Consider the following 15,388-nt stretch of genomic DNA (forward strand, 5'->3'; position numbering starts at 1 on the left):
TCCATTTTAAGACTCCCTCCATTTTAAGACTCCCTCCATTTTAAGACTCCCTCCATTTTAAGACTCCCTCCATTCTAAGACTCCCTCCATTCTAAGACTCCCTCCATTCTAAGACTCCCTCCATTCTAAGACTCCCTCCATTTCAAGACTCCCTCCATTTTACGACTCCCTCCACTTTAAGACTCCCTCCATTTTAAGACTCCCTCCATTTTAAGACTCCCTCCATTTCAAGACTCCCTCCATTTTGACTCCCTCCATTTTAAGACTCCCTCCATTTCAAGACTCCCTCCATTTCAAGACTCCCTCCATTTTAAGACTCCCTCCATTTTAACACCTGATTTTCTCCCATTTTTGAAGATCTTAAAAGCGGTGTTCCACAGTACTCATCCTCACACATCCTAGCTCATATTTCCCAAAGTAAAAAAAGACAAAGGTCAGCAAAGAAGGAATCAAAAAGGACTCTAACACTGAAAAATCAAACAGCAACTATCATGTCGTCAGTCACACTCATAAATCACAACACAAAACAGAGATGAATGCATAATTACAAATGCAACAAATAAAAGACGACAAGGAAATCTGAAATAAAACAACAGCGATCTCCTGATATAGCCCCGTGGAAGTGACGTCACATGATTAAAGAAGAGCTAACTCCTTGTGATTCTTTCCGTGAGGCAATGAACTGCACATGGGCCAAAATCAGGACATTGTCGAGAGAAAAAACAACAACAAAACCTGCCTTTATCCCCAAACTGACCTTTGATCTTGCTGAAGTCCAGATGTGTCTCGCGTATGGAGAAGTCGGCCTGGAAAGGGGCGATCTGCTCTCGCAGGATTAGAAGATGTTTGATGAGGAATAGCTGGCCGTCTAAAGCAGCCTGCAAAAAAAATTAAAATAAAAAATATAAAAAAAGAGCAAAGCGTGGTAACATTCACACAGATTTGAAACAAATCCCACAAACGATTAGAACATTTTTGAACAGCTTACCTGTGTGTTTCCAAATTACCAAGTCAGACACACATGTGTGTGTGTGTGTGTGTGTGTGTGTGTGTGTGTGTGTGTGTGTGTGTGCGTGTGTGTGTGTGTGTGTATGTGTGTGTATGTGTGTGCATGTGTGTTTGTGTGCATGCGTTATGCACACGTGTGTGTGTGTGTGTGTGTGTGTGTGTGTGTGTGTGAGTGTGTGTGTGTGCGTGTGCATGTATGCGCATGTATGCGTGCATGCATATGTGTGTGTGTGTGCGAATATGTGTGTCTGTGTGCGCACGCAAGTGTCATGCGTGCGAGTGTGTCATCGTATTTTCGCAATCCATTTGTATGTTCTAACCTTGCGCTTTGTGATACCATCCCTGGCGTTCTTCAGAGACTCCACACAGGCTTGCAGGGCCTCCTGCGACAGCCCCTGAAATGTTGTCCTCTGCAAAGATGTGAAATGTTTAAAAAATTAAATTGCAAACAATGAACTTACCATATCATTTTGATTCGTATCATTTTTGTTAAACATGCGAGTACAGTATTTGTGTGTCTTTTCATTGCTCGCTCTGACACGCATGCATGTATGTAAGTATTTACCATATAAAGCAAAATACACAAAAAAAGTGATGAATTCTGTAAAGCTGCTGAATATCATATATTGGTCCTTACGTCGATGCAGCGGTAGAGTTTGGACAGGGTGACCAGAGTGCGGCGTACAGTGGGGTACCACATGCCATGCAGGTCTGCTGGTGACATGGGCATGTTGCTCACCGCCTCGTCCATGCCTGCATAAAGTACATCTGCCATAAAACCTATTGGTCAAAAATACTTGTGAGTATTGTGATTGTCAATTATTAAAACTTTCCAAAAATCAACAGTGAACATGCGCCCACAAAAAGCACCCGACCAAATTTCTGTGGGACACCTTACAACAAACACAATTTGTTTTCTCTTTTACCTTTGCTTTATGTGGATCAGCACCCTGGACCTCAAACTGACAGCCCATTTTGTCAACATCACGGGCCAACTTTCTTCTTCTTCAGCGTTCCAGAATGTTCTGGTTACGTGCGAGCTCGTTTGCCCATTTGGGTTCCCCACACTATACTCTGAGAGCATAGTCAGCTCACTCCGCTTTCGTTGTGTACGCATGCTGGGTATTTTCGTGTTTCCATTACCCACCGAACTCCGACATGGATTACAGGATCTTTTCCGCGCACACTTGGTCTTGTGTTTGCGTGTACACACGAAGGGGGTTAAGTCACTAGCAGGTCTGCACATAAGTTGACCTGGGAGATTGGAAAAATCTCCACTCTTAACCCACCAGGCGGCAGCGACCGGGACTCAAACTCACGACCTCCCGATTAAGAGGCTGACGTCTTACCACCACGGCCCGGCACTGCGCCCGTCCACGGGCCAACGAATATAGACACAATCATCATCAAACCATGAAGAAGAAGAATAAGCCTTTGCTTACTTCTATCCAGGGGAACCTCAGTGAGCTGGGTCTCCACACTGGCACCGCTATTGAGAATGCCGTTCTCTTCCTGCAGGGTTGGCGGCGGTGGTGCCATGGCTCCCTCCGTTGTCAGCTGAGCAACCTCGGCACTGGTGCTGGAGGCGTTGGACGGAGTGCGGGAGTGCGTCAGTTTCTGCTGCCGGCCCTTCTTCAGGCTCTCTGCTATGCTCTGAATAGGATGGGGGCATGAGAGTACAGGTGCGGGATCATGACATTTTAGAAAAGCTTGGAACTTTGAAAGCATGCTTTTTTTCCTTGGGAAAGCAAGCTGCCATACAGCAAAGTGCTACCCAATTTTTGTTCTATTTCAAGTGTCAAGTGTTTTTATGTTTCCAAGCCCTGAGACTTTCGGTGAGAACTTGAGATCTTTATCAATTATGCGCATGTATGCACTCAGGGGCGTTCGGACACCGAGGCAAGTCTGCACAAAAGCTGACTCTTGGAAATAAATCCCTCACCCAACGTGGGGGTCGAACCCACGCCAACAGCATCATACTGGTTTTAAAGCCATCGCAGCTATGGAATGAGCTCTCCGCACCATTACTACCAATTGTTCTCAAGCCCTACCTCCATCATTTCTAGTTTCTTAGGATAGACCAGGTCCCCAGGACCTGCAAATGACAAGTCCAGTGCTCTACCAACTGAGATAACAGGCCCCCTATTTGTCCATTTCCCTGTCCTACCTCCACCATATCCAGTTTCTCTGGGTAGGTCCCCAGGAGCGGCAGAGTTGGTCATTAAGTGCATGCAGGTACACTCAACCACAAGTTTCAGGCTATCAAATAGCCAACAATATCTGTCCATTTCCCTGTCCTACCTCCATCATTTCCAGTTTCAGGCTATCAAATAGCCAACAATATCTGTCCATTTCCCTGTCCTTCCTCCATCATTTCCAGTTTCAGGCTATCAAATAGCCAACAATATCTGTCCATTTCCCTGTCCTTCCTCCATCATTTCCAGTTTCAGGCTATCAAATAGCCAACAATATCTGTCCATTTCCCTGTCCTTCCTCCATCATTTCCAGTTTCAGGCTATCAAATAGCCAACAATATCTGTCCATTTCCCTGTCCTTCCTCCATCATTTCCAGTTTCAGGCTATCAAATAGCCAACAATATCTGTCCATTTCCCTGTCCTTCCTCCATCATTTCCAGTTTCAGGCTAATAGCCAACAATATCTGTCCATTTCCCTGTCCTACCTCCATCATATCCAGTTTCTCAGGGTAGGTCCCCAGGAGCGGCAGAGTTGGTCATTAAGTGCATGCAGGTACACTCAACCACAAGTTTCAGGCTATCAAATAGCCAACAATATCTGTCCATTTCCCTGTCCTACCTCCATCATTTCCAGTTTCAGGCTATCAAATAGCCAACAATATCTGTCCATTTCCCTGTCCTACCTCCATCATTTCCAGTTTCAGGCTATCAAATAGCCAACAATATCTGTCCATTTCCCTGTCCTTCCTCCATCATTTCCAGTTTCAGGCTATCAAATAGCCAACAATATCTGTCCATTTCCCTGTCCTACCTCCATCATTTCCAGTTTCAGGCTAATAGCCAACAATATCTGTCCATTTCCCTGTCCTTCCTCCATCATTTCCAGTTTCAGGCTATCAAATAGCCAACAATATCTGTCCATTTCCCTGTCCTTCCTCCATCATTTCCAGTTTCAGGCTATCAAATAGCCAACAATATCTGTCCATTTCCCTGTCCTACCTCCATCATTTCCAGTTTCAGGCTATCAAATAGCCAACAATATCTGTCCATTTCCCTGTCCTACCTCCATCATTTCCAGTTTCTCAGGGTAGGCCAGGTCCCCAGGCGCGGCGGAGTAGCGCAGGATGTCAGTGCGGATGTAGATGTAGGTTCTGTACACCAGCCGTTCCTGAACATCCTGCAGCATCTGACGGCAGATGGTCTCAAACGCCTTCAGCTCCTTGGCTGCACACAATACAATACAATACAATACAATACAATACAATACAATACAATACAATGAACATCCTGCAGCATCTGCCTTCAGCTCATTGGTTGCACACAATACAATACAATACAATACAATACAATAAACATCCTGCAGCATCTGACGGCAGATGATTGGCCCCTCCAATGTTTGGCAGAGGTTTTACGAGAAAAGGTCACTCTTCCACAACACATACAAACCCGATGGAGTTATTCTCGGAATTTGTCTATTGGGGGGGGGGGGGGGGGTGATGTTCCATTGTACGACTAAGTCTGATGCTGTACTCACGATTTTGCTGCACGTGTTCCTCCATCATCTCGATGTTGAGAATGCTGCACAGCTCGGCCAGTGTCTCCAGGTGTTGGACATGGATGATGAGCGGCCGGAACACGTCGTACAGGTGTGTGCACAGACCCTCCAGCATAGAGCTGCACAATACAATACAATACAATACAATGCAATGTTATACAATACAATACAATAATAATGCCTCTAGCTGCTACACCTGGATAATGAATACACAGACCCTTCAACATGAAACTGCAACAAGTAGCAGACAACACCTAAGGCATTAGAATGTAAAGTCACTTCTGAGTCTTCTCACACTATTATCGGTGCATGCATGAAGTGTTCCTTACAATTCTCACTGAGAAAAATAACACTGGGAGGTCAAAAAAAAAAAAAAAAAAAAAAAAAAAAAAAAAAAAAAATCAATGAAGAAGGATGCTCCCCGCCAACAACAACAACAAACAAAAAAAACAAAAAAAAAGAAAGGGTTGAAGCAGCCTGCATGCAACTGAGATTTAAAAAAAAAAAAAAAAAAAAAAAAAAAAAAATAACACTGGGAGGTCGTAATGGGCAGGTGATCGTTAACTCATTCGCTGCGCGTCTAAATTTCCCCTGTGTTCCCTGCCAACGCGCGATTTAGAGCCATTTTGAAAAAATTATTAAAAATCAACAACACAAGATAACCTTACATACCTTATGTTTTTGCAAAGTTTGGAACTTACTCTTTTAGAAAATATATGAAACATTTGAAAGTACATACCTTTTGTTGTCTTCATATCCAGGCAAAATATCCAATTTGAAGCAAAACAAAAAAACTTTCTACGTCATGGGTTCATCATACACAATGTCATGATCGACACTTGCATTGCCCGAATCATCACCCAAATGATCGTCCATTGGCACAAAATCGTCACCAGAATCTAAAATATCATCTCCACTATCATCATCACTGAGGTCAAGATCAGAACCGTACTGAATAACACGTTCTAGCACTCTTTTCAAGTTACTACGTCTCAGCAGAACGATCCGCCATCTTGGAAAAGTCAAAACACGTGGGTCGCACACCGTCAACAAAATTTTTATTAATCCCAACAATTTAAGGGAAGGAACTGTTTACAGTGAATGGTACCACTGTAGACAGATAGAAGTTCATTGCAGGGGTTGTTTCCCTTGGTCAGCAGGACCGTTTACACCGTTAAAAATTCGTGATATCCGTCGGAACTCAAGTACCGGCACGCAGCCAACGCTAAACACAGGTGTCGGAATTCCAGTTCCGACACGCAGCGAATGAGTTAAAGAGAGGTGGTCGCAGAGGCAGGATCGACTGTATTACAACATTTTTGAAGTGATAAAGATACTGTTGCACACAGCTTCCTAGTGAGTAACTAATTGTAAACTAAATGCACAGTCAAACACAACACTCACTCCAGGCCCGGCGTAGGTTTGGAGAAGAAGTTGAAGAAGAGCTGGTACTCATCCTCACACACATGCACCATGAAGGCACAGCCGCTGCGCATCTGAAAGAAAAACCAATGGGATCAAAATAAAATACTACATTAATAATAAAAATATGAGAGATAAATGTTAAATAAAAAATTAACTTCTAGCTATTGATTGTCTCACAATATAAATATGAAGTCTGGATGAAGAGTCGAACATGTGAAAATGTTGAACTAAGGGCAAATGAGAGATCCTTCTGAAGACTGAATAAATGTACAGCCAACTCTTGCCTATTTAAAAAGATTATTATTATTTTTTTTTTCATTTTCATTACTTTATTGTCCCATCGCTGGGAAATTCGGGTCGCTTCCTCCCAGTGGAAAGCTAGCAGCAACAGAGTCGTGCTACCCAGGTGTCTGCGTGTTTAGGTGTATTCAGCCACCTGCACTTATGGCAGAATGACCGAGATCTTTTACGTGCCACAGGGGTGATACGGGGGTGGAACATGGATACCATCTGTGAGTCTGCACATAAAGTTGACCCGTGTCCGGCCCGGCCCGGCTTCGAACCTGCGACCATAGGATCACAAGTCCGGTGCTCTACCAACTGAGCTACCGGGCCCCGGACAAGACAAAACATACAACTTACAAGCACAATTAAAAAGTATTAATGCAAAAGCAGCTATACAATAAAGAATAATAAAGAAACAATACTTCTAAACCTAAGGTTAAACAAATCACCTCAAAAACAAATTAACATTAAAAGAAACAAACAAAAGAGCATGTTACAAATGTATCGATTGAACACTGGATTTCCCTTCTTTCGGCCATGTGACATCAGATAAGCGACTAGCCGAGACTACAGAAGAGTGCATGTTTGGGTGCATTCAATCGAAGAAAATAAAAGGAATTCACACCAAAATGGATCGAATTTGTTTTGTGTAGGTTGTACTTTTAATTGTTCTATTCTGTATATATATAAATATGTTCTTTTGTAAAGGGCCTAGAGCCATAGGTTAGGCACTTTAAAATGTCCAGTTATTATTATCATTATTATTATTTGTATTTTTGACCAAAATATGACATTTAACAACGTCATTGTTCTCTGAGACAACGCTATTGTTCACTGTCTCGATCTGAGTCAAATGTGATATTTGGAACAAAATTACAAATAATGTGTAGTGTTTACCAGGGCGCAGTGGTCACGGGTGTGTTTGGAGGCGAGATCTGAGTCAAATGTGATATTTGGGACAAAATTACAAATAATGTGTAGTGTTTACCAGGGCGCAGTGGTCACGGGTGTGTTTGGAGGCGAGATCTGAGTCAAATGTCATATTTGGGACAAAATGACAAATAATGTGTAGTGTTTACCAGGGCGCAGTGGTCACGGGTGTGTTTGGAGGCGAGGTCTGTGATGGTAGTGGTGATGCTGGGTGTCAGTAACAACTCTCGCTGAGAAAAGTAACACTGATGTAGGTCACCCAGAACCTGTCGATACCTGCACACAGATGGTACAATAAAGCCTGTCCTTGTCGACTTCACGTAGCTCACTTCGCGAAGCTTCCGGAACGAGAATTCGTCCCTTAATTGAACTACTTTCAGCATAACTTCGCCAAGTCCAAGGGAATGCACTCTGCTCTTACGAGTGTGATTTATACGCCCATCTTGAATCAAAAAGCACTCTTCTGACAAACAGAACAACTTCGTTGCTGAGCTACAGCGTAGCTTCGCATGTCAAAACTTGCGAAGCGAAGTAGGGTGCAAAGTACTTCACTACAGCAGCGGGTTTTCGGCATAAAGACTTCGCAAAGCTTCGCCAAGTCCATTTCGAGCACAATTAAGGACGTGCTTAAGGTCAAGGTCATGTACAGTAGTACAGGTAACTATGCCAGGCGTAAATAACACCCTGAGAGAAATATCACTGATGTACTGTCACCTAACATCTGTCTATAACTGTACACAGACAACACAATTAGGCTACGTTCATATATTATTAATGCAGGTAATAATAGCAGGTTTAACACACTATACACAGGCTGTACAATGCAATCAAGTACAGCAGTACACTTTAAATGCTGAGGCAGTAGCATTGAAAGCAGTGCCACTCAATTCTAGTCTTGCTTTGACAGATCAAGACATTCACCAGTATGTGATAGGAAGTGAAAGTTTCTCAAAGTCAAATGCCACATCTTAATAACCTCTGTATGCTTTTGTCATGAAGTTGGCACTTAACTGTCTTATATGGCACGGGAAAATTGTTTTTAAATCTTCTTCACACAGTCAAATAAGTACCAGCATAACTACTGTATGAGCCATGCTAACGAGTACATTTAGTTCTTCACTGCTTGGGCAGCCACATTCCATCTTCAGAGCGCTGTACTTACTCCGGGCCTTTCTCCAGCCTGAGTTCCAGCTGCTCCGAGAGGGGCTTGACACGTGGAGCGTTGGCGCGAAACTTGCCGTAGAACAGAGTGAAGGCGTTGTCCGTCATGTGCGGGGCATCCTGGTTAACAAGGGCATAAAATAAATATGAAAAACAATCAGCCATGTGGTGAAAAGGATTTGTGTTTCTCACTGGATCTCACTTGTTGGCAAAACTGTGGAACCCCCCTGTAAAGACCCCCTAAATCTAAGACTTCCTCTCTTTTAAGACCCAGTTTTTTTCAGACTTTCTGTGCAAAACACCTGTAAATTTACCTCCGTTTTAAGACTTTCCTTAATTCAAGACCTGATTTTCTCAGATTTTTTTTTAGGTCTTCTTCTTCTGCGTTCGTGGGCTGAAACTCCCACGTACACTCGTGTGGTTTTTTTGCACGAGTGGAATTTTACGTGTATGACTGTTTTTTACCCCGCCATTTAGGCAGCCATACGCCGTTTTCGGAGGAAGCATGTTGGGTATTTTTGTGTTTCTATAACCCACCGAACTCTGACATGGATTACAGGATCTTTTTCGTGCGCGCTTGGTCTTGTGCTTGCGTGTACACACGGGGGTGTTAGGACACCGAGGAGAGTCTGCACACAAAGTTGACTCTGAGAAATAAATCTCTCGCCGAACGTGGGGACGAACTCACGCTGACAGCGGCCAACTGGATACAAATCCAGCGCGCTACCGACTGAGCTACATCCCCGCCCGTTTTTGAGGTCTGAAAAGGGGAGTTCCACTGTAACTTGATTTAGCCCCGTGTGAGGTTCACGGTTCCATGAATAACATCTAGTGTGTGACGTTACTTCCATGGGGTTCATTCGGGACTATGCCTATTTTTGTTCAGTATTTCTTTTTGTGAATTAACCTCATTGTCATTACAAATACAAGTATGTTTTCAACAGGCTTGCTAACTTGCACAAACCAACAAACAGACGTGTAAAACTTACAAACTTAAATAGATTTGATTACAGAAAAGCTACATGAAGTTGAATGCAAACAGCAGAGTTACTTACCTTTTTGGGTTGAACTTGTTGTGTGGCGTTTGTGAGAATGTTTGTGACGTAGGTCTTGATGTGGTTGAGCGCTCTTGACAAACACTGGCTGAACCTGGCCAGGTAGATCTCAGACTCTTTGTAGCGAGGCTAAAACAAGGCAGAATATCCTTCACTGTAACATTCAACACACACTCAGGCGAGCACACACACACACAGGCATGCACACACACACACACACAAAAGCATACACAACCCTCTCCGCACACATACACACAAAAAGAAATCTATACACACACTATACATACAACTCTCTATCTCTTTTCACACCGGCTGGGAGGACAGGCTTGCTGACAAGGACATTCGGACTTCTATTCAGAAAAAAACCATTTATACATTTATGCAACTACCCAACCCTCTTCATGCCACCCCTTCCCAGGCCCCTCCCCTTTCACCCATTCTCTACCCTCTTTTGGAAAATAGAATATTAAAGTTTGAACAGCACAGATCATCAAAAAAGAACTTACATTTCTTCTTAAGTAATGAAAAATAGAATATTAAAGTTTGAACAGCACAGATCATCATAAAACAAGAAGGGCAAAGCCCATACGACTCACATGCTTGACCTTGACAGCAATGACATCATACACTAAGAACTGCTTTACACATTTTTCCTACCAAAATACATGTGACCTTGACCCAAGGTCAAGGTCATCCAAGGTCATGCAACACAAAGCTGTTAATTCAAGACATAGGAAGTACAATGGTGCTTATTGGCTCTTTCTACCATGAGATATGGTCACTTTTAGTGGTTCACTACCTTATTTTGGTCACATTTCATAAGGGTCAAAGTGACCTTGACCATGATCATATGTGACCAAATGTGTCTCATGATGAAAGCATAACATGTGCCCCACATAATTTTTAAGTTTGAAACAGTTATCTTCCATAGTTCAGAGTCAAGGTCACTTCAAAATATGTATACAATCCAACTTTGAAGAGCTCCTGTGACCTTGACCTTGAAGCAAGGTAAACCAAACTGGTATCAAAAGATGGGGCTTACTTTGCCCTATATATCATATATAGGTGAGGTATTGAATCTCAAAAACTTCAGAGAAAATGGGAAAAATGTGAAAAATAGCTGTTTTTTAGGCAACATTTATGGCCCCTGCGACCTTGACCTTGAAGCAAGGTCAAGATGCTATGTATGTTTTTTGGGGCCTTGTCATCATACACCATCTTGCCAAATTTGGTACTGATAGACTGAATAGTGTCCAAGAAATATCCAACGTTAAAGTTTTCCGGACGTCGCATGTGAGTCAAAAACTTACGTTTGTTCTCAAGTAATGGATGCACTCGTCCATGCGTGACAGCATTGGCACAAATGATTCATTGGTGACAGACAGCGTTTGGCGTGACAGTTTCTGAAATTCACACAACAGACAGTGTTACATTCTTAAGATTCCTTATTGTCCACACAAAACAAAAGAATACATAAACTTTCAAACGCACCTTCACAAAAAAAAGAAGTTTTGACAAGAAGGGGAAAAGGGAATTCCATTCCTAAAAGATTCTCACAGCAGAACACTTTTGATTGATTAACTGACTGACTGTTGATAGATTGATCTTGTGACAGAATGACATAGATTGACTAATGAACTGGTTGACCTAATTCTTCTTCTTCTTCTTTGTTCATGGGCTAAAACTTCCACGTTCACTCATGTTTTTTCACGAGTCGATTTGTACATGTATGCCAATTTTTACCCCGCCATTCAGGTGGCGTACACCAATTTGGGGGGAAGAATGCTGGGTATTTTCGTGTTTCTATAACCCACCGAACTCTGACATGGAATACTGGATCTTTTCCGTGCGCACTTGGTCTTGTGCTTTCGTATACACACGAAGGGGGATAAGGCACTAGCAGGTCTGCAAATAATTTGACCTCGGAGATGGGAACTATCTCCACTCTTAACCCACCAGGCAGCCACGACTTGGAATTGAACTCACGACCTTCGGATAAGGAGGCCGATGTCTTATCCACTACGCAACTGCGCCCGTCATAGATGACCTAATGATTTTGAATGACTTCAATAAAGCGAAACGTCAACCAAACAGCACAGGCCGGCACTTACTGTCGTGATGGTGTCAAACTCATTGAAATACGACAGCTTGTTGCTCACACTCTCTGCTGTGTTCATCAGTCGGGTCTGAAACGCACAAATACAATCATTGTAATAGACAAACTAAGCACAAATACAATCATTGTAATAGACAAACTAAGCACAAATACAATCATTGTAATAGACAAACTAAGCACAAATACAATCATTGTAATAGACAAACTAAGCACAAATACAATCATTGTAATAGACAAACTAAGCACAAATACAATCATTGTAATAGACAAACTTGTTCATTTTCTATGCTAAACTGCGTCAGTAGTTTCCATCCAAAACTGAACAAGTGTTGTGACAGTGAATTTACTCCCCTCATTTTTGATATTAAAACTGTACCTGCGTTTCCGCCGTAACTTCACAGGGCCAACCACTATTGTCCTTTCAGATTTCTTCACAGTAAATTTGCACCGAATCAGCCAAGCCGATCAACTGTTTTAAACAATTGAAACAGTTTACAAACCTACACCAACCAATATTGTTTGAAACTTATTTCATGAGCGAGGTCAGACTGATTGCTATGAAGAGAATACAACAGAACCCTCCACTCCCCTTCCCACCCTCCCTTTTAAGAATCCCCAATCTAAGACCCTGCTTTTTCAGATTTTCCATTCATAACATCTGTAAAGTCACCTTCACTTCAAGACTCCCTCTCTTTCAAAAACTAATTTTTTCAGATTTTTGGCAGAACTCAAAGAGGGGTTCCAATACAACTCACTTGTTCGGCCAGCAGGTGTTCACACTCGTCATGCAGGGCGTTGGTCTTGGTGGAGACGTTGATGTACTGCTGGTGGAGTTGTCGCAGAAAGTCCACACACTGGGTCACCTCCCCCAGCACTGTGTCGCACTGCTCGCGGTAACCACGCAGAGAGTCCAGGTACGGTCTGCAGAAACAACGAAAACACAACTCACGCAGCCTCTTTTGAACTGTTTTTGCAACTACACTGCCACACCACTTTTTAAGACCTTGCTCATTGTATACAAAGCAGCACTCTACTCTAAATAACAGAGAAGTCAGATTAGGTCTGTTGCTGTTCAAACAAAATGAAAAGCACAATCTCGAATAGACAATCAATAAATAAATGTCAAATGACAAACAAACAAATTTGATAAATAGATGCAAATAAATTTTGAAATAAGTAAAATGTGATGGCGCAGCTGTTGTACTTGCACCCTAAATTCTCTAACAGTGACACCACTTCTGAATTCATTGTCCCCCCTCCTCCTAACTCCACCATTCTGCATGCAAAGCCAGTTGAGTTTAAAAAGAAAACAAACAGTATATCTTTTTTATATTTAGTCAAGTTTTGACTAAATATTTTAACATCGAGGGGGAATCGAAACGAGGGTCGTGGTGTATGTGCGTGTGTGCGTGCGTGCGTGTGTGTGTGTGTGTAGAGCGATTCAGACTAAACTACTGGACCAATCTTTATGAAATTTGACATGAGAGTTCCTGGGTATGAAATCCCCGAACGTTTTTTTCATTTTTTTGATAAATGTCTTTGATGACGTCATATCCGGCTTTTCGTGAAAGTTGAGGCGGCACTGTCACGCCCTCATTTTTCAACCAAATTGGTTGAAATTTTGGTCAAGTAATCTTCGACGAAGCCCGGACTTCGGTATTGCATTTCAGCTTGGTGGCTTAAAAATTAATTAATGACTTTGGTCATTAAAAATCTGAAAATTGTAAAAAAAAATAAAAATTTATAAAACGATCCAAATTTACGTTTATCTTATTCTCCATCATTTGCTGATTCCAAAAACATATAAATATGTTATATTCGGATTAAAAACAAGCTCTGAAAATTAAATATATAAAAATTATTATCAAAATTAAATTGTCGAAATCAATTTAAAAACACTTTCATCTTATTCCTTGTCGGTTCCTGATTCCAAAAATATATAGATATGATATGTTTGGATTAAAAACACGCTCAGAAAGTTAAAACGAAGAGAGGTACAGAAAAGCGTGCTATCCTTCTCAGCGCAACGAATACCCCGCTCTTCTTGTCAATTCCACGGGCACTGCCTTTGCCACGGGCGGTGGAGTGACGATGCTACGAGTATACGGTCTTGCTGCGTTGCGTTCAGTTTCATTCTGTGAGTTCGACAGCTACTTGACTAAATATTGTATTTTCGCCTTACGCGACTTGTTTAACTCTACTTTACGCAAAGCAAATGTATTATCTTACCTGTACTGTTCCTCTTCTCCATGCTCTATTGAATCTTCCAGTTGTGAAAACCAGGAGAAAAACTGCAGACAAAACAATTCAATAATTTACCATTGATCACAAAAATCTCAACCACCCCCCTCCCACCCCACCACACACAAACACCACATATATCTCCACAGCAAGCAATCACACACAAACACCACATATATCTCCACAGCAAGCAATCACACACAGACAGATGCATGCCAACTGATGCATAAACAACATAAATGTTAAATCAGAAGTACGGAATTCAAGTTCAATACAAAAAGACATTGCTATAGATATATATATATATATATAATACATGCAAATATGTGACCTCATCCATGCAGTCAATGTTTCACTGTATGACTATGAATATGAAGTTTACACGTAGTATCATCAGTGTTGTTGCCAGCCTAAGAAGACAATAGGTCATTTGGACCTCACTAAAAATTACAATAGGTCCAACTGTCCTGGCTTTAAAAAAACAATAGGTCCAAATTGTATCGCCATACCTTTGATACATGCAAATTCAAAATAACTTACAGTCCGGAGTTAAATCTATCTTTTTACGCAAAAATGACAATAAAGCCATTGAACAATGATAACACTTTATTATCTGATTCTCACAGAAATTAGTGTATGGCGCTCATTTGCTGATTTTTGGCAGAGAAAGAGCCTGACATTCCTGGCCTACCCTTTCCAATACAGTGCCCGGTGTGCGAAAGTAGGGATCCTGCCTGATCTTCTCATTACCATACCGTAGTATTATAATGATGAAATGTCCGCTGTTTGTGCCGTTTTCGGTAAATAGGTACACCGGCTGGATCGGGTATTTCCGTAAACGCAGCCTCGAGTGTCAATGACGACAAACACGGACTCGGCACCGAGTGCATTTTCACTCGTAAGTCGTAGCAAACATGAGCATTTTGATCGGGGTTTGTTTTCGGACTTTGCAACCCCCATTCCATTCACTGCAGACCTTGTCCGCCTTGTACGAATATGTATCGGTCAGATGACCACTAAAACGTAAAAACTATCGGTCTATCGACCAGACAAGGCTAGGTCCAATGCGTCAAATCAGAAAGGAATGCGTCAGAGACCGAAGACCGAGGCCTGGCAACAACACTGTATCATAATGTACACAGCAACACACACCTGCTGTGCATTTTCTATCTTTTGTCCTCCTGGCAGTGACTGCTGTATAAAGGCACCCAGGGTGTTCTCCCCTTCACTGTCGGATGGTTGTTGTGTTGGCCGCATAGCAAGCAGTGGTGTGTCATCCTCTGGCAGCTGCAAATTATCAAATGTTTTGCATGAGTTGTTGCAAAGGTAATTTTCTTTAGTATAACACAGTACAAAGGTCACACACACACAGACACACACGCAGTCTCATAGTCAAGTCCTGCTCATTCACATGTT

At 42.1% G+C, this 15,388-nt stretch overlaps 1 protein-coding gene across 2 annotated transcripts in view; it reads right to left on the bottom strand.

Annotated features, from left to right (window-relative positions):
- LOC138945391 (conserved oligomeric Golgi complex subunit 3-like) overlaps positions 1-15,388 on the bottom strand; it is a 30,149-nt gene that overhangs the window by 12,806 nt on the left and 1,955 nt on the right. For both annotated transcript variants that reach the window (XM_070316825.1, XM_070316824.1), the window contains exons 2-16: positions 15,125-15,259; positions 13,961-14,022; positions 12,487-12,652; positions 11,727-11,801; positions 10,926-11,018; positions 9,616-9,744; positions 8,562-8,680; positions 7,549-7,675; positions 6,164-6,255; positions 4,739-4,878; positions 4,268-4,428; positions 2,451-2,661; positions 1,646-1,761; positions 1,329-1,418; positions 758-878 (exon numbers count right to left, since the gene is read on the bottom strand). In XM_070316825.1, coding sequence (XP_070172926.1) covers positions 758-878; positions 1,329-1,418; positions 1,646-1,761; positions 2,451-2,661; positions 4,268-4,428; positions 4,739-4,878; positions 6,164-6,255; positions 7,549-7,675; positions 8,562-8,680; positions 9,616-9,744; positions 10,926-11,018; positions 11,727-11,801; positions 12,487-12,652; positions 13,961-14,022; positions 15,125-15,259 — 1,837 coding nt within the window. The remainder of the gene's footprint in view (positions 1-757; positions 879-1,328; positions 1,419-1,645; positions 1,762-2,450; positions 2,662-4,267; positions 4,429-4,738; positions 4,879-6,163; positions 6,256-7,548; positions 7,676-8,561; positions 8,681-9,615; positions 9,745-10,925; positions 11,019-11,726; positions 11,802-12,486; positions 12,653-13,960; positions 14,023-15,124; positions 15,260-15,388) is intronic.

Source organism: Littorina saxatilis, linkage group LG13 (genome assembly GCF_037325665.1).
Source record: "Littorina saxatilis isolate snail1 linkage group LG13, US_GU_Lsax_2.0, whole genome shotgun sequence".
In the NCBI taxonomy this organism is placed as follows: domain Eukaryota; kingdom Metazoa; phylum Mollusca; class Gastropoda; order Littorinimorpha; family Littorinidae; genus Littorina; species Littorina saxatilis.